We start from the raw sequence: 25,075 nt of genomic DNA, 5'->3' as shown, positions 1-25,075 counted from the left end.
CTTAAAATGGTCACCCAAGTGGATAGGCTTGTTAAGAAAGCATATGGTGTTTTGGCTTTCATTAACAGGGGGATTGAGTTTGAGAGTCGTGAGATCTTGTTGCAGTTCTATAAAACTTTGGTTAGACCACACTTTGAATACTGCGTCCAGTTCTGGTCGCCCTATTACAGGAAAGATGTGGATGCTTTGGAGAGAGTTCAGAGGAGGTTTACCAGGATGCTGCCTGGACTGGAGGGCTTATCTTATGAAGAGAGGTTGACTGAGCTCGTACTTTTTTCATTGGAGAAAAGGAGGAGGAGAGGGGACCTAATTGAGGGCACAGGTTTAAGGCGAGAGGTGAAAAATTTAAAAGAAACATGATGAATAACATTTTCACTGAAAGTGTGATGTGCATATGGAATGAGTTACAACATTTAAAAAAAAATTTGGACAGGTTTAGAAGGCTATGGACCAAATGCAGGCAAGTGGGACTGTTTTAGTGTGGGAAACCTGGTTGGCATGGACGAGTTGGACTGAAGGGTCTGTTTCAATGCTATATGACTCTGTAAAAGAGACAATGGCTATTTTCCCCAATTGAGGTATACAAGTTAATGAGAGGCATAGATAGAGTCGATAGCCAGAGACTATTTCCCAGGGCAGAAATGACTAACACGAGGGGTCATAGTTTTAAGCTGGTTGGAGGAAAGTATAGAGGGAATGTCAGAGGCGGGTTCTTTACCCAGAGAGTTGTGAGAGCATGGAATGCGTTGCCAGCAGCAGTTGTGGAAGCAAGGTCATTGGGGACATTTAAGAGACTACTGGACATGCATATGGTCACAGAAATTTGAGGGTGCATACATGAGGATCAATGGTCAGCACAACATCGTGGGCTCAAGGGCCTGTTCTGTGCTGTACTGTTCTATGTTCTAACTTGGGCGTACTACAGTTTAAAGACTGCATTGTGGATGTTCCTGTTGAGATTTGTATTTTGAAAATGTATATTGCATTGATAGTACATTAGTAAGGGATATGGAGTAGAGTTGGGTAAATGGAGGTGGGAGGCAGGTGTAGGCTTTCAGGACTGAGTGATCCTGTTCCTATTGGAACTTCAGCGCTTCAAGTAGGATGTCAAACTGAAGTTCTGTAAGTATTAAAAATCCAATGGTATTACTTGAGATCTATTTGTTCTTCAGGTGTCCTGAGTAAGGGGTTGCCATCAAACAACAGCATCAGAACTAGATTAATTGAACACTATCTTGGTGCTGCTCATTGGGGCTTGCTGTGTGCAAACTGGCTTTTGGTTTTACCTAAAGATTTGATAAGATGCAAAAATCAATGTGTTCCTTACTTCAAAGGGCACAGAGTTTGTAAAACACTATACAGATTGTCAGAAAACACACCTCTCTACTGGAGATCCACTAGTAGTTAGTTCACAGGTTCTGCTATAACGTGTATTTCATCAGTGCGAATTGGCTATAACACAATTGACTAATTGTGGGCATTGTTTAGATAACACAAATTTTCTAGTGAATGAGTATAGCAATTTTCTATATCTGATTTCCTATAGCAGTTTTCCATAGTGTGATTTTCTACAGCACACGGTTGCAGAGGAACACAACTCTCGTGTTTTAGCAGAACAACCTGTATTGACTTTACTGCATTCATGCATTGCTACAATTGACTTGAGGCTTTATTTTTACAAGATGCACAGGCGATTTTACAAACTTGTTTTCCCATTTCAAAGCTTCACCTTTGCAAAGGAACTAAATATTTTTCTTTAATTTTATTGAATTATTCCTCTGATCTAGGATTGAATGTTTTAGGGTTGACATGGAGATGAGAATATTTGTTGACTGATGCCAAGAAATTAATACTTTCCAGCTGGTAGACATGGCTCAGAAGATTGGAGCTGCTCTTCAGGTCGGGGAGAATCTGGTCTGGACAAAACCAGCAAAGGATTCCAAATCAAGAGAGCGTCCAGCACCATCCAGTAAATCCACCACCAACCAACAACCGCTGGGCTCTAACCAGGCCCTAGGTCAGGCTATGTCATCAGCTGCAGGGTATAGCAAAACAATGCAGCTCTCTGCAGGTAAGGAGCAGCTCATCGAACTCTAAATTCTGGGAACTTGTTAGCACTTAAAGTTAGCGCTATTTGGGGAAAATAGTCATTGTCTCTTTTACAGAGTCATATAGCACTGAAACAGACCCTTCAGTCCAACTCATCCATGCCAACCAGGTTTCCCACACTAAAACAGTCCCACTTGCCTGCATTTGGTCCATAGCCTTCTAAACCTGTCCAAATTTCTTTTAAAATGTTGTAACTCATTCCATATGTACATCACACTTTCAGTGAAAATGTTATCCATCATGTTTCTTTTAAATTTTTTACCTCTCGCCTTAAACCTGTGCCCTCTAGTTTTGAACTCCCATGCCCTAGGGAAAAGACCTTTGCTATTGACCTTATCTGTGCCCCTCATGATTTGATAAATCTCTATAAGATGACCCTTCAACCGCCTATACTCCAGGGAAAAAAAGTCCCAGCCTATCCAGTCTTCTTCAATCCTGGTCACATCCTTGTAAATATTTTCTGCATTCTTTCCAATTTAATAATAATCTTCCTGTAGCCGGGAGACCAGAATTGAACGCAGTATTCTGAAAGTGGCCTAACCAGTGTCCTGTACAGCCATAACATGACCTCTCAACTCCTGTACTGACTAATGATGGCGAGCATACTAAACTTGTGACACCGCTTTCAAGGAACTATGTACCTGAATCTCTAGGTCTCTCCGTCCAACATATCTCAACTTAATCTTTTTTTTGGACACAGAGGTCTTACATATTTATAGATCTGTTAATTCAGATAAATATTGAAGTGTTTATTGAATGTGGTTTTATGCATGTAAATGTTTGAGAGATGATTCCAGTTTAGACAAATGAATAGTGAGGAATTCTGAATCTTGATGTTTACTGCAACTGCAGAATCTTGGGACTAGGAAAAGGGAAATTTGGTAAGGGATTTCTTGTTTTACTTGCTGCTTTCTGCAAGGTGGATGTGATGCTTTCTACTGTCAAATACCCTATCAGTGTCCATCATCTGGACTTTATAAGAATGGCGACTGGAGAATTGTCTGTAGCGCTGTACCTTAGCAAGATTCCATATCTTCACCAGGGAAAGGGAAAATTGGACAATGAGTGAAGCTTCTATAATCTCTTTAAAAATGTGTAGATTAGTGGAGCAGCAGTGAGAATGGCCTGAAGCTACTGTGGTTTGGAGTTGGATGTCTTTTGACTCTGGAACATGGATCCCCTTCCTCATAATTTTTTATGAATTTTTTAAAGAAAATTATCATTACTCTTTTTTGACATTTAGTGAACCCAAAAATATTGTTGGTGTTTTGTGTTCTATTACACTTTTTCAGGAAATCATCCATTTGAATCCTTGATCTTTATGTTCATCCAAATCTTTTTGACACGTACATAATTGTATATCTCTAGAATTTCCAATGCAGTTTCTCTTTAATTGGCCAAACTGCTTTTTCACAGTGTTTTAAACATGGCTTTCCCCCCCCCCCCCCCCCCCCCTCCACATTTTATATTTGTCAGTAAACCTGTTTGATTTACCTGTGATAACCTGCCAAGCTTTCTAACAAAAGTGGTTTGTATATTGTACATGCTGGTGCCCTGACTGAATTTTCCTCACTGCAGGTGGATGCCCAATCCGAACGCAGAAACCTCCATCATTACCCTTGGAACCAGAGTCCACTGTAGATGCGGGCACTGATGACCTGAACAAAAAGCGAGAACTGATGTAGACAATCAGGACTTGGGTTTACTGTGTTTGGGTTATTGCTGGCCAGATCCCTAAAGTCAACAAAATACCCATTACCATTCTAAACTCAGCTGTGTAATGGATGCAGTCTGTGCGAGGTCATTGGAAACACTGCAGTAGGGCGATTCTTTCCAATGTTCTGGTCATCAGCAGGTTTGGTTTGTGAAAAAAAAACACATGCTGGAACTCTTAACAATACATGTCATACAGGATTTGAAAAAGAGAGATTAGTTCTGGTTGGGATAACCCATGAGAATCTATTGCAGGTGGACCAAACTGGAATGGAAACCACTAATTTTGGTCTAACTGGCGAAGGATTGCTGAGGCTGTTTATTGCCCTGACATTTCTTTCTCTGGAAATACTTAAATATGTGAGAAAGAAGAGGTTTTTTTGATATACTTAGTCTTGCACTCATCAGGATTATTCACTAGAAATACTAAAGTAGAAGGAAAGCAGTATTTATATCTAAGATTGGTTGACAAGAAGATGCTATTTGTTAGAGGCATTGCCATGCAGAACACTCCAGTTAATAAGTTCTGTATTACCAAACAACTATTTAAAATATTTGTTAACCAGCTGCGTAGTTAGTATATTGATAGATTTCATTAACTATTTCATTGAATGTTGCAGAAGCAAGAAGTTCTATTCATCATCAAACCATAAAAACACCTCCATCAACTGAAGTACATTTATACAAAGGCTGTATTATCCACCCACTCGCTAATACAAGTTTCCATTGTGTGCACAGTGATTATTACTGTAGAGACTGTGGATAGAGGGTCAGTTATGGCAGTGTGTAATGTGATTACAGTGCTTAATTCAATCCCATCTGATCAGTTATAATCTAATGCTTTGTAATGTCAGTTTGTTTTCAAAGAATGAGCTACTTATTAGACATTTTAGACCTGTTATAACATATACATTTTTTTATAAAGCTAGACTAAAACCAAAACTGTGAACTCGTTATTTTTCTCCAATTGTTCTCCTCAGCAGACTATTACATGCTCATCATCTATTACAAATTGTGTTATCACCTGAACAAGGTATTGCAAATACAAAATGAATCTTTAAAATGGAACAGCCTTCTGAGTAATGGATTATAGTGTGGCTACAATGTTACACAACTAAATCTGTTTCTTCTCATGTTACATATTCTCCTCACTCTGAGAAAACATGAATCTCTAAGGGCAGCTTCTCTGCATGGGTTGTGAAGTGTACTTCTGATCAAATGAATGAAAATGTATAGAATTGAATTCCCAATCTTGTCTGTTTGCAAATACAAAATGAATCTTTAAAATGGAACAGCCTTCTGAGCAGTTTGCAACTGTCACTACAGAACAGAAATCATATTAGTCTCAGTCTAATAGAGTAATTTCAATTTAATTGCATTATTCTTATCTTTAGTGTGTAAATCAAGTCTGAACAGGTAAGCTAAGTTGTTTGGTGCATTGCCGTAGCCTCTGCATTATCGCCAGAAATACTGAGGATCATTATTTACTGCTGTTAAACTGGAATAAGGCTGGAGTTTCAAAGCTCTGTTCTTGAAAACCTGTAATGATGGTTGGGGGTATGATGAACAACAACTCGTTGCTGTCTTAGTATCCAAAAGGAATTGGTGAAAACTCAATTCAATATCTAAAACAAAGTGAGAATACTGGTGAAACTCAGCAGGTCTGGCAGAGTCTATGGTGAGAGAACAAGAGCTCATGTTGCGAGAGCAGTATGACTCTCCTTCAGAATTCCAAAATTGAGAGGGGAAATGCTGGTCTGCAGCACAAAATTTGCATTCAATTTTTCTTTTGCCCTGATCCCTCTACAGCAAATCCCAGCTGATTCCCAATATCCCCTTTATTAGGGCACAAAGGTGCCGACATAAATATTGGCAAGATATTCCCCATACATTTTTCAGCAAACAAGCTTTGGATAATAGCAATGAGGTGGGGGGCACTCGGGCTGATTTTTCATGATAATCTAGGGGAACTCTGATCAGTTTTAGTTCCCTATCTGAGACCATCAGTTCCTTTCTGCAGAGCTAGCCTATGCAGCTTTCAGCTACATAACAGCATACATCACGATATATTCATCCATTACACAGGCCGTGTAGACCATGAATAAAAGTCTATGTTCACACTCCTACTGGTTGAATACAAAATGTATTGGAATTCCGTTATTACATTAGAACATGAAATTTAAAAAAGCCACAGAATAATGCTACTAGCAAAGGTCTTTGTACATAAACTACAGTAGTTTGCATCATTTCTACATCATGATTAATAAACAATTTGCACCTACATCATCCTTGGAAAACAAAAAGCTGCTTTTGCTAATGAGGACACTACAGTTACACTATAGGTTTTTCTAAGTCTAAACAGGCCATAGGAAAACAGTCCTTTGTAAAAGAATGAAAAAAAAGTGCAAAAATGATTTTACTGCCTACAACTGGGGGAAGAATCTAAACCTTCACAATAGCTTTGTTCAGTTATATTCATTACAATAAATTTCCTTAAACAGTTATATTAACATTCATGGTGATGTACATAGGGAAGCAATATTCACAAACAAAGTAAAACCTATACTTGTAGAAGCAATTACAATGATGGTGTGGGTAAGGTAAAAAAAATTGTTTGTAACTGAAACTCACTACATTAATTAACAAGGTCATCTAATCTGAGCCCAATGTATTGGGTTGATCCAAGCGTCACATAATTGGCACCCATTCAACCAGGTCCATTGAACATACAGTAAACTCACCCATTTTCTGGGTTCCCTATGGATCCAGTAACCAAAATGAACCACTCCACAAGATTCAGTGAGGGGCTGAGAAATTGAACCTGCTTACTGAAATTTTTAATCATTGGACCCCATCTCTAGGGTTTAATGCTGGTTACATAATGGGAGCCCATTTGATCAGGTTTAATAAAGACCATGTAATTGGAACCCATTCAATAGGGTTTAATGCTGGCTGTGTATTTGGAACCCCTTTGATACACTTTAAGAAAGAATTTGTAATCTAAACCCATTTGGTAGGGTGTATTTAGCTTTTTTTCTTATGGCTAAATGATTTCCAATAGAACACGTGAAGATATTATTCTTCATATAAAATGTCAACTGCTGCACACTTGTTTAAATCGATGTGCTTTGAGTCATGCTAAGCCTCGAGTTATTTGTGGATCGGGCTTGCCAGTTCCTTCTTCCTAATTGTGCTTTAATCAGCTAACTTGCCAAGTCTAGCAGTAATATTCTGAAGGTTGCTAAGAGATCACAGTGATGAACGCAGATAGCTTGGCAGTTTGATCAGAAGGATGTAGATTAGAGTCTGTATGCCACGGCACTGTGTGATGCAGAGGAAGCAAGAAATGGCCACATTAGTAATTGATGCATCTCACGCCAACTTACGGTGAGGCAGTCAAACATCACATCTGCATACCAAAGTAACAATTCAACATTCTTTTTATAACACCAGAAAACGTAAACACGCAGTAAATAGACGATATCGAATGTCGAACACTATACTGGTGCTTCCAGTACATTTCCAGGTCTGTCAGAGCTGAGAGTTGTCAGGTTCCATGGCATTAACTGGATTTTATGATTATCCAAAAGTCTGGATCCACTGGACTGAGATCGTCACAAAGGCAATTTCCACGAGACTTAACACATCACATTATGTTTTGTATCTGACCCTTCTGGGTGTCTTGTACATACTCCTTTCAGACCTGCTCTATTTTCAGTTTGTCTGTATCTATGCCGTAGTGATAACATTCAGATCCTTCATTAAACCTGTGAGATGTGTCATCTCTTCCGTAAGTTCATCTGGGCCATAATTCTGTAGAGAGAGGTTAAAAGTTATCCGGGTAGGTGTTAATATGAAGGTGTTGGTTGATAACAAAGCAATATTTCTTAAGGTACTCAGGTCTTGCCTAAGAATCACTTTCAACAACACTGTACCCCTCTGCAGTTTCTCACAGAGTGAGCCAATGATATTAGGAGGAGTGGTCAAGCATTCCTCCACAAAAAAAAACAAACCTTAGATCAGTACTTCTGTTTTCATGAAGGCTTTCACTTGTTGTGTGGACAAGGGGTGGTCTAGCCCTATACCCTTGCTGTGTTGTTTGGAGATCACCAAAAGTAGGAAAGAATTTGATTAAATTCTAGATTCATCACCAATGCATCTGAATAGGATGTAGAGACCCAGCTATGCAGATCAATAGTGAAGAGGAGATAGTAATCATTGTTCTAATGGACTTGATGATAAGGGAGAGTTGATCACTGACTTTGTTTGGTCAGTATTAAAAAAAATGAGGTTACTCAGAGGAAGCATAGCCAACTGCACTGGAAAAAGAGCAACAAACACAAGATGGGAAATGGTGGGATGAGAAAAAAAATTAGTCAATTCCAAAAACCCTAATACAATGTTTTATTAACTTTTGAAAATCTCACACTTCCTGTTATCTGTGTAAAAGGTGGCAGTAAAGGGGTGGCAGGGTTTGGAACCTTTGCCAAATACTGTAAAAGTGAGGTATCCAACTGGCTAGTGGCTAAAGGAAGAAAAAGGAAAATCCATGACAGACAGTGTGACTGCAAGGGATATGTAAGATAATGTTAAAATATTACTATTTATGGTGGGGGAGGATTTGAAGTCACAAGGCGGGAGGTTGTGCATCATTTATACGGGGAATTGATGAGACCACGTTTAGATTACTGTGTACAGTGTTAGTTTCCTCATTTAAGGAAGGCTGTAAATGCAATTCACAGAATATTTACCTGGCTAATAACTGGAATGAGTAGGTTGGATAGACTGGGTTTGTATCCACTGGAGTTTAAAACAGTGAGGGATGACTTGATTGAATCATACAAAATCCTGAGAGGTTTTGGTAGGATGGTTGTGGAGAGGATGTCTCCTCTAGGTGGGGAGGCTAGAACTAGAGGTCATCATTTTTAAATAAAGAGTCACCCATTTAAAACAGATAATGAGAAATTTATTTATCAAAGTGGGTCATGATTCTTTCGAACTCTTCTTCAAAAGACAGAAGAAACAATATTTTAATCTAATTTAGAGATGGATAGTCTTGATAGGCAAGTGAGGTTAAAAGTTATCAGGGTAGGTGTTAATATGAAGAAATCAGATCAGCCATTATTTTATCGAATGGTAGAACAGGTTCAAGGGGCTGAATGGTTGACTGCTCTCAATTCATATGAATGCTTGTAATGATAACCCAGCACTTGGATAAAATTAGTTCAAACTTACACTATCAGAGTCTTCCAACATTTTAGTGGATTCTGCAACATCCGGTGCACTGGGTACAGTTACTGCCATAGGGGATCTGCTCCTACCCAGGGTTCCTATAGATGCTGTCTTCACAGAGTGTACTTGCGGGTTTGGTCCTATAAGTGAAACAAGACTCATTAGATTTTTAGAACTATCATACCCATCTTTCGGCGTTAAACAAAATTTTACATCAACAACAGAAAGCAAAATAGACTCAAGAGTTTTAAAGTTACTTCCTGACTGGAAGCTGCCCCCTTTGTTCACTTGGTAAGTAAGTCCCAGCTCACTCACCTGTCTGAGACAGTAAAGGTGTACTCGATGATGCTGTTTCATAGTTGGTACTGACAGGAGGGATGGTGATCACAGCAAAACTTTTCAGTGGGTGGGATGGACGCACATGGGCGGTTGGAACACTGCGATTGGACTCCTCCTCCTGAGATCCAGGCAAATATGAAACTGCAGGAACATCAGCCTCTATACTCTCCACAGGGTGAGCCTGGGAAGTTGGCGCTGGTGACATGTCGCTATTTGGTGTATTCCGTACAGATTCTGAAACAGGAATCATCATAAAGAACAGTCAACACTCAAGTGTTACCAAACTTTGTGGCTGAAAAATCTACATAACCTCATATAGATATGCTTAACCTTTGTAAAACAAAATTCCTTCATAAATTAACGCAGCATTACTGTGTAGAGAAGTAATTCTCATTCTAAATTGAATGGTCAATAAATATTTTCTTTGTAAAGATGAGATTTACAGAAGACATTTTGATAAAAATGTTCCTAGATCAGCCTGCAGCATGAAGGAAATTGTTTAAGCAAAGAGGTCTAAGATTTGGTTTGAGTATTTAGGATGGGATTACAGCTAAGCAAATGAGAACAAAAGCAAAGCGTAATCCAGTACACACAAAATTAGAACATTGAAATATGTATAAATTACATGACAAGACAGCCAACCAGTTAACGTAACCCTGCACATTCACATGAACATTTTGTTCTGTACCCTTTCCTTCACTCACTTTTCTAATCAATTCTTTTATGCTGAAATAGTATCCATATTTCTATTATTCATGCAAATGAATTTCATACCTTCAGAATTCTCTCTGTGAACAGACTTCACATTGCGCTTCTATTTTAATTTTTGACTTTTTTTTGTTTATGGGTCTTTGATCATGATCCCTCAACTTCATGAAACAGTATGCATCTGTCTGTCTTCTCCCATGCTTCCATAGCTTGAGAAAACTACGGTGTTGCCAGCTAAATTGTGTTGTACTAATCAGAAAAAGGCCCAACTTTTCAGCAATTTGTTTCTTAATCATCATCATTCTTTGATGATAGTTCAGCTCTTGCAAACAAATGGATCATTCTTAAGGTTCTGAATTGCTTTCCCTAGAATCTTCGTGTTTCCAATTTCTGGAGGTTTACAAATGATGCTTTTGTCCTCTCTGGTCTTAAGCTCACTGCCCAGATAAATCTCTTGGTGCTATTTCCAATCTTCACATTACCATTCATCCAAATAGAACTACTGGATCTCTCAGAAACACAGCCCCAAGTGGTACAGAGATTGGTAAATACAAAACCACAATATTTGCCAACAGCTGAAATATTAATCAGAAGTCCCCTTCATTAATGAGCCAAGAAAAGCTCATGGGGAAGACGCTGGTGGACAAAAATGCTGCTGCCCATCTTCCTGAGGAAAGAATAAAGTAGAAATAAAGCTAATGGCAGCAGATAAACCTCCCCTCTTGTGGTTCCGAGACGGCAGGGCTGAGGTCTCACCTGTAGAATTGGCCCTGTCTACTGATGGGCCAAGCGGCCGGCTGCTGATCTGATGTCGAAGGTAGCTGCGAGTTGGGGATGAAGGTCCGTCACAAAGGTGATGATGATGAGGGTTGTCGAGTGAATGGATGGGATGAGCACTAATCACAGCTGTGAATGAATATAACACAGAGAGCACTTCACACACAGAACCAACTACATTGATCTAGAGAAATGTTACTGCCTGCACCCAGACAAATGGATCACTTTCAGGGCTCTCTTTCCCCAAACTCATCATCAATTCAGAACTTCTCTACACTTTTTGTCAGGAGGCTGCACAAACACAGAACTCTAGATACTCTGCTTCACACCTCACCTTTCAAGACAGATATTAAACCAAGGCCATATCTATTCTCAGATAGGCATAAAGGATCCCTCAGTATCAGGCTCATACTAAGCTGACTGTGTGGCCAAACACAGCAGGTTTGCAGCTACTGTGTAGTCACCTTTGTATAGTAAGGTACATTATTGAGAAATAATTTTTAAAAAACATACTGAAAGAAGTGGTCATGCATGTCAACAAATTTGTTTTGAAGGAATGTTGTGTGGCACTACTGAGGAAGAGCAAGCGAGTTCTCAGCAGTGACTTGGCCAATTCTACTTCTTCAACCAGTAGCTGAAGCTGATTATGTGATCATTATCACATTGCTGTTTATGAAATCTTACTGTGTGCAAATTGTGTCTGAGATCTTATAGGTTGACTGAAAACTCCACTGATGAATAAGGGAACCACTGGACTTCTGACTGTTGTTACAAAGTTGGATCACACATATTCCTTGCTGAAATTAATGGTATTCATTTTGGTCTCTAATGCTTTACTTTTGGCTCTTTTTGAATTGCAGACACACACACACACCTGAAATGAAGGTTGCAATTAGTTGCTAACAGCTATTGAATAAAACCTGTACCACACACATTACAGGCAGCTCTATCATCTGTGGAAACATGCGTCAAATATTTAAAAGGAAATTCAGTGATTTAGGTTGCCAACAAGATTACAAGTGCTTTGCTGATGTTGTTAAACACTTATTTACATCTGCATAGTGTTGCAAAGTTGAGTATTACTTGAGGATTTTAAGTCCCTAGCAAAATGAGATGTAATTTCACAAAGATCCACTGAATCATTCATAGGTACAACACAGTGATGTCACTGATCTATAACGTGGGGGCACAACTCTGCACTTTCCAGAATTTGTCCAATTTTCTGGTATAAGTCCATTTATCACACAAGATGTCCAGCTAAGCGCATCGTCAACATTCAGTTTCAAAGAACATTGTCCCTGGTCCTGCCTGCTCTCAGATGAAATGAAGTTTCCAGCAGAAATGCCTGAATAATGATTTTTCAATCTTGCAATTCTCTATATGCAGACACACAAGATGTACCTGGACACCAGAGAAGGGACAGAGTCTGAGAGAATCAGTGATAAACTATTTTCACCAATGAGCTGTTCAGAAAGGACAATTCACATCTCAGCAACTCAGACACTGTTGCATCTTTTAGTATCTGCTCATGTTTATAAAATACAAATGACTGTCAAAAGGTGAAGTAAGAAACGTTATCACATACGCTGAGGAGGCTGAGTATCAAAAGGCATCATCATCTTTGGTCGTAAACCTCGTCGCCCACTCAACGTAGACATGCCATCTTCAAGTTCACGGCCTGCAAACACAAACAGCCAAGAACTATCACTGGCTGCTGGAGCATCATTTCACAACCACACACCAGCCATCAATCTGAACGAATAATGATAGAACTCTGGTCTCACACTCACTCCCTCACATCAAAAAACCATGCCATCCCCTTAACAGGAGCCATAAAATGATGGCCCAGATCAATACAATATCCCTAACTCCTCTCTAACATTGGACAATCAAAACAAGTCAAGATTCTTATTCCTGCCCTGACAATCCCTGAATCCCACAATCTACTCTTTCCCCAAACTCAGCTGAAGAAATTCAGCCAATCAGCATTCTCCAATTTCTTTCTCTCAACTTATTTATTTCCAACCTTTTAACTTCCACTCAGTGCTATCTCCTATCATTTATTAGAGCTCACCCTGTACATTCATACCAGGCGACCTACAAATTGCAGGAAATAAAGAGATGTGGGAAACTGAAACAAAATAGCAGAACTGTTCTGATGAAAAGGATCAACTCAAAACATGAACTTTATTTTCCTATTCAATGAGGGAACATGGCAGAATAAGTGTGCAAAAGCTTTCTTCACCGTTCTGTCTACCTGTGATTCCACTTTCAGAGAACTGAGAGCCTGAACTCCAAGATCCTTCTGCTCCATTACACTCCTTAATGTCCTACCATTCACCATGAAATTCCTACCTTTATTTGACTTTCCAAATGCAAGACCTCACACTTATCTATATTAAACTCTACTTGTCATATCTCAGCCCATTTGCCCAGCTGATCAAGGTCTTGCTGCAATTTCTGAGAACCTTCCTCACTGTCCATGACACCGCCTATTTTAGTGTCATCTGGATTTAGTGATTATCCCTTAATGCCCTGGAGGTGGTGGTGGTGTGAGCTGCCTCTGGAACCTGCTGCAATCTGTGAGTTATAAGTGCACTCAGAGTCAGAGTCTTACAGCACGGAGACAGGCTCTTTGGGCCAAACTGACCAAAATGTCCGTCCATGCTAACCCCATTTCCCTGCATTTGGTTGATATCCTTCTAATCCTTTCCTATCCATGTATTTGTCCAAATGCCTTTCTGGATTAGATTAGATTCCCAACAGTATGGAAACAGGCCCTTCGTCCCAACAAGTCCACACTGACCCGCCGAAGAGTAACCCAGCCAGACCCATTCCCCTACCCTATATTTACCCTTGACTAATGCACATATCACTATGGACAATTTAGCATGACCAATTCATCTGACCTGCACATCTTTTGGATTGTGGGAGGAAACCAGAGCACCCGGAGGAAACCCACGCAGACGAGGAGAATGTGCAAACTCCACGCAGACAGTCGCTTGAGGCTGGAATTGAACCCGGGTCCCTGGTGCTGCGAGGCAGCAGTGCTATCCACTGAGCCACCGTGCTGCCACAAATGTCGTTAATGTACCCACTCAAACTACTTCAGCTGACAGCTTATTCCACCGTCTGTGTATAAAAGTTGCCCCTCAAGTTCCCTTTTATTCTTTCCCCTTTAACCTTAAACTGATGCCCTCTAGTCTTCGATTCCCCAATCCTGGGAAAAAGATCGAGTGTAATCACCCTATCCATACCTCTCATGATCTTATACACTTCTAAAATACCCCCCTCACCTTCCTATGCTCCAAAGAAAAAAAAATCCAACCTCTCCCTATATAACTCAGATCATTGAGTCCAGGCAACATCCATGTAAATTTCTTCTGCACTCTTCCCAGTTTAATAACGTGCTTGCTATAACAAGGTTTTAGATTAGATTAGATTAGATTACTTACAGTGTGGAAACAGGCCCTTCGGCCCAACAAGTCCACACCGCCCCGCCGAAGCGGAACCCACCCATACCCCTACATTTACCCCTTACCTAACACTACGGGCAATTTAGCATGGCCAATTCACCTGACCTGCACATCTTTGGACTGTGGGAGGAAACCGGAGCACCCGGAGGAAACCCACGCAGACACGGGGAGAACGTGCAAACTCCACACAGTCAGTCGCCTGAGGCGGGAATTGAACCCGGGTCTCTGGCGCTGCGAGGCAGCAGTGCTAACCACTGTGCCACCGTGCCGCCCACTAAAGGTGACCAAAGTGAACACAATACTCGAATGAGGCCTCACCAACGTCCTGTATAAGTGTAACATAACTCCCCAACTTCCAAACTCAGTGCCCTGACTGATGGAGGCCAGTGTTCCAAAAGCCTTCTTCACTGCCCTGTCTACTTGTGACTCCACTTTCAGAGAACTATGAACCTGAACTTCAAGGTCCCTCTGCCTCACTACACTCCTTAAGGTCCTACCATTCACCATGAAACTCCTACCTTGATTTAACTTTCCAAAATGTAAGACCTCACACTTATTGATATTAAACTCCATTTGCCATTTCTCAGCCCACTTCCCCAGGTCCTTCTGCAATCTCTGATAACCTTCCTCACTGTCCATGATCCCGCCTATTTCAGTGTCATCCCCAAACTTACTAATCATGCCTTGTACATTCTCATCCAAATCATTGATATAGATAACAAACAGTAATGGGCCCAACACCAATCCCTGAGGCATTCCACTAGTCACAAGTTTCCAATCTGACAAGCATCCTCCCACTATTACCCTCTGCTTCCTACCATCAAGCCAGTTGTGTATCCAATTTGCCAGCTCCCCCTGGATTCCATGCAACTTAACCTTCCAGAGCAGCCTACCATGTGGAACCTTATCAAAGGCCTTACTGAAATCCATACAGATTATATCTACCGCCCTGGTCACTTCATCAAAGAACTCTTAAATTTGTGAGGCACGATTTCCCACTCACAAAACCATGCTGACTACTCCTGTCTTTCGAAATGCATGCATATTTTAACCCACAGAAACTTCTCAAATAATTTAGTTACCACACATGTTCGGCTTACTGGTATATAATTCCCAGGCTTTTCTTTGCAGCTCTTCCTGAATAAGGACACAACATTTGCTACCGTCCAGTCTTCTGGGACCTCACCCGTGGCTATCAATGATGCAAAAATAGCCAGATTCCCACAATTTCTTCTCTTGTCCCTTGTAGTGTTCTTGGATATATCTGATCAGGACCAGGAGATTTATCCACCTTCATATATTCTAATACATCCAACACCTCATCTACTGTGACACAGACTGTCCCCCAAGATGTCACTACTAATTCCCCAAGTTCTCAAGTCTTCATATCTATCTCCACGGTAAACACAGAAGAGAAATAATTCATTGAGGGCCTCCCTCGTTTCTTGCGGTTCTACACATATATTGAACCTTCAGGGACCCTATTCTCTCTCTAGTTATTCTTTTTCCTTTAATATATTTAAAGAACCTTTTGGATTCACCCTAATTTTCCAAGGCTATCTCATGCCCACTTTTTGCCGTCATGATTTCCTTCTTCAGTAAACTCCTGTATTCCTTACGTGCCTCCAAGGATTCTCTTGATCCCAGCTGCCTGTACCTGAGCCATGCCTCCTTTTTTTTGGTCAAAGCCTCAAGATCTCTTGTCATCCAGGGTTCCCTGCTTCTGCCTATCTTTCCCTTCACCCTCACAGGAATGTACAGAGCTTGAACTCCAGCTATCTCACTTTTAAAGGCCTCCCAGTTGCCAGAGGTCCCTTTGCCTGCAAAAAAACTGATCCAATCAACCCCTGTAAGCTCCTGTCCAATTCCATCAAAATTCACCTTGTCCCAATTTAGAACTTGAGCCTGTGAACCAGTTTTGTCACTCTCCATAACAATTTAAAAATTAGTAGAACTATGGTCACTGGTCCCAAAGTGCTCCCTCACTGTCACCTCCATCACCTGTCCTGCCCTATTTCCCAAGAGTAGATTGAGTTTTGCCCCTTCCCCTCTGCTTGAGGAAACTTCCCTGGACACATTTAGCAAAGTCCACCACATCTAAGCCCTTAATGCTCTGGCAGTCCCAGCCTATGTTAGGAAAATTAAAATCTCCTACTATGACAACTCTATTGCTCCTGCAGGTCTCCTCAGTCTCCCTGCATATTATTCCTCTAATTCCCGTTGACTATTTGGGGGCCTATAGTACAATCCCAATAAAGTCGCCATCTCCTTATTTCTTAGCTCCACCCACAAAGCCTCACTGGATGATCCTTCAGTTATTTCATCTCTGATTACTGCTGTGATACTCATCTTAATCAAAAATAGAACTCCCCCTACCCTGCTTCCACACCTCTAACCGGCCTAAAGCACCTGTACCCTGGTACACAATTCTGCCATCCTGTCTCTCCCTTAGACAGGTTTGTGTAATGGCTATAAATATACAGTCCCACGTACCTAACCACGCCCTGAGTTCACTGGCCTTACCCGTCAGCTCTCTTGCATTGAAATAAATGCAGTTTAATCCAACAGGTATTCCTTGCTCCCTGTCATATTCCAGCCTGACCCGTCTCTTCAGTTGAAAAGGTGTTGCTGGAAAAGCGCAGCAGGTCAGGCAGCATCCAAGGAGCAAGAGAATTGACGTTTCGGGCATGAGCCCTTCTTCAGGAATGAGGAAAGTGTGCCAAGCAGGCTAAGATAAAAGGTAGGGAGGAGGGACTTGGGGGAGGGGGGTTGGAACTGCGATAGGTGGAAGGAGGTTAAGGTGAGGGTGATAGGCCGGAGTAGGGGTGGGGGCGGAGAGGTCAGGAAGAAGATTGCAGGTTAGGAAGGTGGTGCTGAGTTCGAGGGTTGGGACTGAGACAAGGTGGGGGGAGGGGAAATGAGGAAACTGGAGAAATCTGAGTTCATCCCTTGTGGTTGGAGGGTTCCTAGGCGCCAAGGGATGAACTCAGATTTCTCCAGTTTCCTCATTTCCCCTCCCCCCACCTTGTCTCAGTCCCAACCCTCGAACTCAGCACCATCTTCCTAACCTGCAATCTTCTTCCTGACCTCTCCGCCCCCACCCCACTCCGGCCTATCACCCTCACCTTAACCTCCTTCCACCTATCGCAGTTCCAATGCCCCTCCCCCAAGTCCTTCCTCCCTACCTTTTATCTTAGCCTGCTTGGCACACTTTCCTCATTCCTGAAGAAGGGCTCATGCCCGAAACGTTGATTCTCCTGCTCCTTGGATGCTGCCTGACCTGCTGCGCTTTTCCAGCAACACACTTTCAGCTCTGATCTCCAGCATCTGCAGTCCTCACTTTCTCCTATCTCTTCAGTTTACTATTTCTGATTACTGTATCTCCTTCAAGCCTCGCACTTGTCTCCCTGCTGTCAGTTCCAGGTTCTTGATATAGTGACACTGAAGGATGGTCTGTGACTTAATGAGAAAATTGCATTGGCAGCAGTTATGGTTTGGAAGATACTAAACAGTCTTACTAAACAGTGAGTTACTGCAGTGTACCAAATAAAGTGGACTGTTTTGACCTGGATGTTGTCAAGTTTCTTGAGCGTTGTTGGAGCTGCCCTCATCTACGAAGATGGGAGTATTCCATCATACTCCTGACTTGTTACTATATATGATAGGCAGGATTTGGAGTCAGGAAGTGAGTTAATCACTGCGGTATTCCTACTGTCTGAGCTGCTCTTATAGACATAGTAGATAATGACTAGTCCAGTTACTTTCTGGTCAATGATATCCCCAGGATGTTGATAGTGGGGGATTCACTGATGGTACCACCATTGAATGTCAAGGGGCAGTGGGTGGATGGTCTTTGCTTTGCATTTGTGTGGTGTGAATATTACTTGTCACTTGTCAGCCCAAATCTGGATATTGTCCAGGTCTTATTCCATTTGAACATGGACTACTTCAGTAGCTGAGGAGTTGTGAATGGTGCTGACCATTGTTCAATCAACTTATGATGGAAGAAGGCCATGGATGAAGCAGCTAAAGATGGTTAAGGGGGAGGACTTGGAAAATTTTTACCATTTCCTGCTCTTATTTTCATGGGGTTTAACTACATGAGGGATTGGGAAGTAATTTTCTGGTTCATCCTGCAACATTGCCCACTGATGATCACCATTGTTAGCTGAGGAGGGAGCAATAATACATCTTATATGTCGCACAGTGAGCATGTGTTCACCTTTTACTTTCTCTTTTTGTTTATTTGTACAAAATCACTGAATGTGGATAGTATTACATGTTTTGAATTATTGAGCTCATTTCCATCAGACAGAATGGGATGTTGACACTGACATATGCAATCCCCTAGGAGCCAGGTTCTAAAGCCTCACAGCAGTCAACTGCTTCTCCTTAATTCATCTGGAATTCACTCACCCAGGTAGGAATTCCTACGTTGATGGTCTTTGTCCATGGCGTTCTCCACTGGAGTAATGTCCTGGGAATTACGGGGAATGGGAGTATCAGTCATAACTGGATTGGGATCTGGAGACTTGTCAATCGGTTTCAGCTCCAGGCGTTCATGGTGAATCCAGAGATCTGGGGGTTTCACATCCTTTGAATTCCCTTTGTATTTGTGAGACCCATTAGCGGATTTACAGGCTGCACGCTTCCTACATGGAGAAATACCAAATGGGACAGGCCTTAAGAAGGAGGAGGAAGTTGAAGATTTTGCACATTTAATTTCCTTTAATATTGTTATTGTATGTCTAAAGTAAAGGGATATTCTCTCCAGAGAAGCACAAAGTGGCAACATTAAATACACAGTAAAGCTCCTTCCACATTGTCCAATCAAACACTTCAAGGACAGGGACAGTACAGTGGTATATTATTATGGACCAGACCAAATCCCCATAAAATATAAGTAGTAGTATCCTAGATCCTAATTTTTTTTTCTTATTTTACAAGCAAGTGTCAGGCGTTGCATTCCAGATGCGATTCAATGGGTCAATCTACCAGGCTTGAAGCAAAACACATTGTATTCACAGATTATAGTTAAAATAATAAAGAATTAGAATAATTTAACTGTATTGGAAAACTTAAAAGAATAATAGATTATTTAATTACTAAATGGTAACTGTTCCAATATAGTAACATCCCATGAACACACCGTTGGCAAAGGCAAAGTCTTTTTTTATAAAATAGACTGTCTCTCACGCAATTCTAGCAGCAGGAGGAGAACCTAATTTTTAACTGTAGCAGAGGAAAAACAGCTTCCACATCCAGCTTCAAGCAATTGCTAGTAAAAACTAAAAATCCTGCTTCAGTGGGAGTTTGCTCCACCCATTCAGGCTGCTTCTATTTTTCCAAGTTTAAAAAAAATGCCTAAGGCCCCTCAAGCTGTTTACTTCATTGGCTTAAGCAGACTGCTCATCACCCCATTCTCAAGCTTTCTTCATTAAAAAAGAAGGACAAAAGACACCTCTTAAAGCCATAGTATTACCACAAGATACAGAGTAAAGCTCCCTCTACTCTTTAACTGGAGAGTAAAACTGCCTTTACTCTCTTAAATTGAAAGTATAGCTCCTCTCCACTATCCCCATCAAACACAACCAGGATAGGTACAACAGTATTAGATACATAGTAAAGCTCACTGTACACAGTCCAATAACGTTGCTTCAATTCAAAAAGAACCATTTACTTTTCCACTATGACGTTGCAATTGTTCTCTTGCTTTGGTGAGCTTACTGTCAATGCCAAAATAAGGACAGTTTTGTGTTGTCACATGTCTGTTGAATACTGGATCAAGACAAATGTAGATAAAGCTCGATTTGGCTTTGATGGGAATCTAATTATAGAGTGGAACATTCACTGTCCAAACCATAACATTCAGTCTATCAAATAAATTCTCACTTTTTCTGCTGGTAGTTAGTCCTTCGAGTGCAGATCAATGCAATGATGACCACAATGATAATTGTGAAGACTCCTGCCGAGATGATGATAATCAGCATCATGTTGCTATCCAGGCTCGAGGTAGGGCTGCCATGGGGACTGTTGTGACCTGTGGACAAATCACCAAATCCAGTTCTCCAAACAGTCAATAAAATGACATAAGTCGATGGGAGTAGGGTCAGGACCCAAATAAACCAAGGGATTCAATGTCAGGGTCACTCCCTGGGCCCCAAAATCAAGGCTGTCAGTCCCAGCAAGACTTGATACCCAGAGATGATGGATGCACAGGCATAAATTGTTTCTGGTCAGGATCTTGATCACTTATCCCCAAACCCAAGAATAGAGCAAGAATGTTGTTTTCTGTGGAACATACATCGAGGGGCTCATTTCTACCTGGCTACTAAACCCACGTGAGAGAAGACTGGGTGTGTGCACGTGTCAAGGAGACAAGAAGGGTCACCAGGTCATGTGAATAGGGGAGGACTCACAAGGAGTCATGGAGATTGCAGGATGGGTCACTGGGAATCATGTGGGTAGGCGAGAGGTCACTGGGAGACATGGGGTATGAGGTCACTGGGGATTGTGGTATTAGGGTGTGAGGTTTAGTCGTATTAGTAGTGTCGGTTACGGAGGGCTCACCTGGGGGTCGTCAGGGTAGAATGAGGGTTCACAGGGTCACGTAGGTAGAGGGGGAGGCCATGGGATCATGTTGGTAAAGGGAGGAGTCAGGGGAGGTAGTTCCATTTGATATTTATGCTACTTCTGAACGTTTCTTAATAACACAGAGAAAGAAATAGAAACACGAAGTAATTACCACTGATGGAGTGTCTTGTATCCGAACCAGAGTCCATCATTGGAGGGATTTTCCCAAATTTTCCAGATGATCCAAGTGCTGTGGAGACACAAGAGTTATTAATCCAGTTGATTCAAACAATCCGTTCAAGAAAGCCAACATTGAGACTGTACACCAACTACCACTGACCCCGACAAACACACAGGGAAGGCACAGTGTGAGGAACAATGGCAACACTTTCAGCAAGAAGAACACAGTGAAAATGCTGAAATGGAAAGTGCACCTTAACCCTTTGATGAACAAGACATTATACTATTTCTTATTAATCATTGGCTGCTGTCTGGTGCATTGTTAAAGTAGTTTATTAACACAGACATTTCTGTTCATTATACAGTGACTTGTCAGGAGGAAACAAGAATTAAACAGGTCATGTGTGGGGTTTTTTGAGAATCCAGAAATGACCAATTGTATTTTTCATTGGTCAATGGAGAAACAAACTCCATTACCGGTTGGATCATTTAATTGGGCCACTGATAAGATGGAAAGCAGTTAGTGAGAATGATTTTTGACTTTTCTGCATGGATATTTTCCTGGTTACTGCTTGGTAAAATGGCCGTCAGCACAACCAACCAGAACATTTGCTTTAGCCAGCCAATAAGCATCTCTAAAAGAATCGTCGTGACAATAGGGGTCTGAGCAATACATGCTGCATTTTGTTGTGAGAGTCATTGTTTTCAGTTTGATTAGACTGAGTAATTTAAAGCTGTGTCAAATCTCATCATCCCATCTCAGAATTACAGGGAAGGATTGTGATCAATTAGGTATTTCAAGTCTCACAATGAGATAATGGCCACATTAATTGGATAAATATTGTTCAGGATATCCTTCTGAGAAGCACACTTGTTTTAGCATCCCATCTAAAACACAGCATTTCCAACAGTGCGGTGCTCCCTCAGCACTGACCCTCCGACAGTGCGGCGCTCCCTCAGCACTGACCCTCCGACAGTGCGGCACTCCCTCAGCACTGACCCTCCGACAGTGCGGCGCTCCCTCAGCACTGGCCCTCCGACAGTGCGGCGCTCCCTCAGCACTGACACTCCGACAGTGCGGCACTCCCTCAGCACTGACCCTCCGACAGTGCGGCACTCCCTCAGCACTGACCCTCCGACAGTGCGGCGCTCCCTCAGCACTGACACTCCAAGCTGGGGTTGGGAGCTGTGTATTAGGTTCTGGGATTCATGGACCACAGGGATTTGCCGAGGTAAGGTGACTTATACAATGTTTTACTGTATTTTTTCTGTAAAAGCACACACAAGAATAAACTATTCAATTCTATAAAGCACCTTTTCACCCCAAGAGACTTGGGAACATTTCCAAATCAATGAATTGTTGTACACTGTTTTTGGAGGAAGGGTTGGGTGTTACAAGAAGAGTGATGGTAATAGACATGGGTCAAATTCCAACACAGCAGTTTTCAACTAATTTTGAATTTGGAAAATGAAGCGAATCTCAGTAGCATGCTGACAATGCCAGCATGATCGTTCACTAATTTAAATTCACCTCCTTTAGGGATGGAATTCTACTTCCTTACCCAGTCTAAATTGCATGTGACTCCAGACCCACAACAAGATGGCTGACTCTTAACATCCCTCTCACAGGTATAGCAAGCCTCACTTCAAGGGTAACAAAGGACAGGCGACAATGGAATAGTCAGGATAGTGAGCATGGCTTTGTTATGGGAAGCTCATACCTTACAAGGTTGATTGAATTGTTTGAGGAAGTGAAAAGGAGGATTGATGAAGGTAAAACAGTGAATAACGTCCAGCATTTTACAAGAATTTTACGAATGCATTTGACAAGGTCCCACATGGCAGACTGGTCAAAATAGTAAAAGTCCTTGGAAAACAGAGTAATCTGTCAAATTGGAGCCACAAGTAGGGATATAATGTTGACATTATAAGACACTGGTGAGGCCACAGTTCGAATGATGGGGACAGTGATGGTCACCACATTATAGGAAGGGCATAATTGATCTGGAGAGAATGCAGAGATGATTTACAGTATGTTGCCATGGCTGGAGAATTGTAGCTATGAGGAGAGATTGGGTGTTTTCCTTGGAACAGAAAAGGCTGAGGGGTGACAGAGTCATACAGCAAGGAAACAGACTCTTTGGCCCAACCAGTTCATGCCAAACATAATCCCAAACTACATTAATCCCATCTGCCTGCTCCTGGCCCAAATCTCCCCAAACCTTTCCTAATGATGCACTTATCCAAATGTTTTTTTAAGCGTTGTAATGTGCCCACATCAACCACTTCCTCAGGAAGTTCATTACACATGTGAAGCACTGATGTATACACATTTGTGAAGGATAGAGTCGACAGGAGGAACCTGTTTCTCTTGGTAGAGAGTTCAAAAACCAGGGGTCATAGATTCAAGCTAAGTGAAAAATATCCATAGTATAGAGGAAGAAGTGCTGGATGTCTTGAAACACACAAAAGTGGATAAATCCCCAGGACCTGATCAGGTGTACCCTAGAACTCTGTGGGAAGCAAGAGAAGCAATTGCTGGGCCCCTTGCTGAGATATTTGTATCATCGATAGTCACAGCTGAGGTGCTGGAAGACTGGAGGTTGGCTAACGTGGTGCCACTGTTTAAGAAGGATGGTAAGGACAGCCAGGAAAATATAGACCAGTGAGCCTGACAGTTGTTGGAGGGAACCCTGAGGGACAGGATGTACTTGTATTTGGAAAGGCATTGACTGATTAGGGATAGTCAACATGGCTTTGAGCATGGGAAATCATGTCTCACAAAGTTGATTGAGTTTTTTGAAGAAGTAACAATGAGGATTGATGAGGGCAGAGTGGTGGACACGATCTGTATGGACTTCAGTAAGGCATTCAACAAGGTTCCCCATGGGAGACTGGTTAGCAAGGTTTGATCTCATGGAATACAGGGAGAACTAGCCATTTGGATACAGAACTGGTTCAAAGGTAGAAGACAGAGGGTGGTGGTGGAGGGTTGCTTTTAAGACTAGAGGCCTGTGACCAGTGGAGTGCCACAAGGATCGGGGCTGGGGCCACTTCTTTTCGTCATTTATATAAATGATTTGGATGCGAGCATAAGAGGTACAGTTAGTAACTTTGCAGATGACACCAAAATTGGAGGTGTAGTGGACAGCGAAGAAGATTATCTCAAATTACAACAGGATCTGGACCAGATGGGCCAATGGGTTAAAAGTGGCAGATGGAGTTTAATTCAAATAAATGCGAGGTGCTACATTTGGGAAAGCAATTCTTAGCAGCACTTATACACTTAATAGTAAGGTCCTAGGGAGTGTTGTTGAACAGTGAGGCCTTGGAGTGCAGCTTCATAGCTCCTTGAAAGTGGAGTCGCAGGTAGATAGGGTAGTGAAGAAGGTGTCTGGTATGCTTTCCTTTATTGGTCAGTGTATTGAGTACAGGAGTTGGGAGGTCATGTTGCAGCTATACAGGACATTGGTTAGGCCACTTTTGGAATATTGCGTGCAATTCTGGTTTACTTCCTATCAGAAGGATGTTGAGAAACTTGAAAGGGTTCAGAAAAGATTTACAAAGATGTTGCCAGGGTTGGAGGATTTGAGCTATAGGGAGAGGTTGAATAAGCTGGGGCTGTTTTCCCTGGAGCGTCGGAAGCTGAGGGGTGACGGAAGGGTCCGTTTCCATGCTGCACATCTCTATGATTCTATGTTAGAAGTATTTGAGGGGGAAGTGAGGAAAGACTTTTTTTTAAATGCAGAGGGTGCTGAGTGTCTGGAATTCGCTGCCTGAGTTGGTGGTGGAGGCGGAGATTCTAAATTCTTTCAAAAGGTATCTGGGTGTCTTTGGGTTGGCATGGACAACATGGGCTGAATGATCCCCTTCTGTGCTGTATCCTGTCTGTGGTTTCTACATGCCAGCCCAGCCAGCGATGTCTACATTGCATGAAAGATTTAAAGAAAATATTGGCAAATAGCAGG

The 25,075-nt window shown here is 41.7% G+C and overlaps 2 protein-coding genes across 6 annotated transcripts in view; one reads left to right on the top strand and one right to left on the bottom strand.

Moving 5' to 3' along the window:
- bbs4 (Bardet-Biedl syndrome 4) overlaps positions 1 to 4,764 on the top strand; it is a 59,660-nt gene extending 54,896 nt beyond the window's left edge. For all 5 annotated transcript variants that reach the window (XM_043680353.2, XM_043680350.2, XM_043680349.2 and 2 more), the window contains exons 16-17: positions 1,861 to 2,071; positions 3,688 to 4,764. In XM_043680353.2, the coding sequence (XP_043536288.1) occupies positions 1,861 to 2,071; positions 3,688 to 3,794 (318 nt within the window). In that variant the 3' untranslated portion in view covers positions 3,795 to 4,764. The remainder of the gene's footprint in view (positions 1 to 1,860; positions 2,072 to 3,687) is intronic.
- A 1,184-nt stretch (positions 4,765 to 5,948) lies between these two features.
- LOC122542519 (neogenin-like) overlaps positions 5,949 to 25,075 on the bottom strand; it is a 209,609-nt gene continuing 190,482 nt past the window's right edge. The window contains 8 exon segments of the mRNA XM_087982240.1: positions 5,949 to 7,635; positions 9,058 to 9,194; positions 9,370 to 9,627; positions 10,858 to 11,007; positions 12,464 to 12,556; positions 18,771 to 19,006; positions 20,247 to 20,394; positions 21,100 to 21,177. Of these exon segments, the coding sequence (XP_087838366.1) occupies positions 7,552 to 7,635; positions 9,058 to 9,194; positions 9,370 to 9,627; positions 10,858 to 11,007; positions 12,464 to 12,556; positions 18,771 to 19,006; positions 20,247 to 20,394; positions 21,100 to 21,177 (1,184 nt within the window). The 3' untranslated portion in view covers positions 5,949 to 7,551.

This window comes from Chiloscyllium plagiosum, unplaced genomic scaffold (assembly GCF_037043375.1).
Source record: "Chiloscyllium plagiosum isolate Xiang-an unplaced genomic scaffold, Cpla_swu_hap1 HiC_scaffold_42, whole genome shotgun sequence".
Taxonomy (NCBI): Eukaryota; Metazoa; Chordata; class Chondrichthyes; order Orectolobiformes; family Hemiscylliidae; genus Chiloscyllium; species Chiloscyllium plagiosum.
Note: the sequence above shows the minus strand (reverse complement) of the source record. Positions and strands in the feature narration are given on the sequence as shown.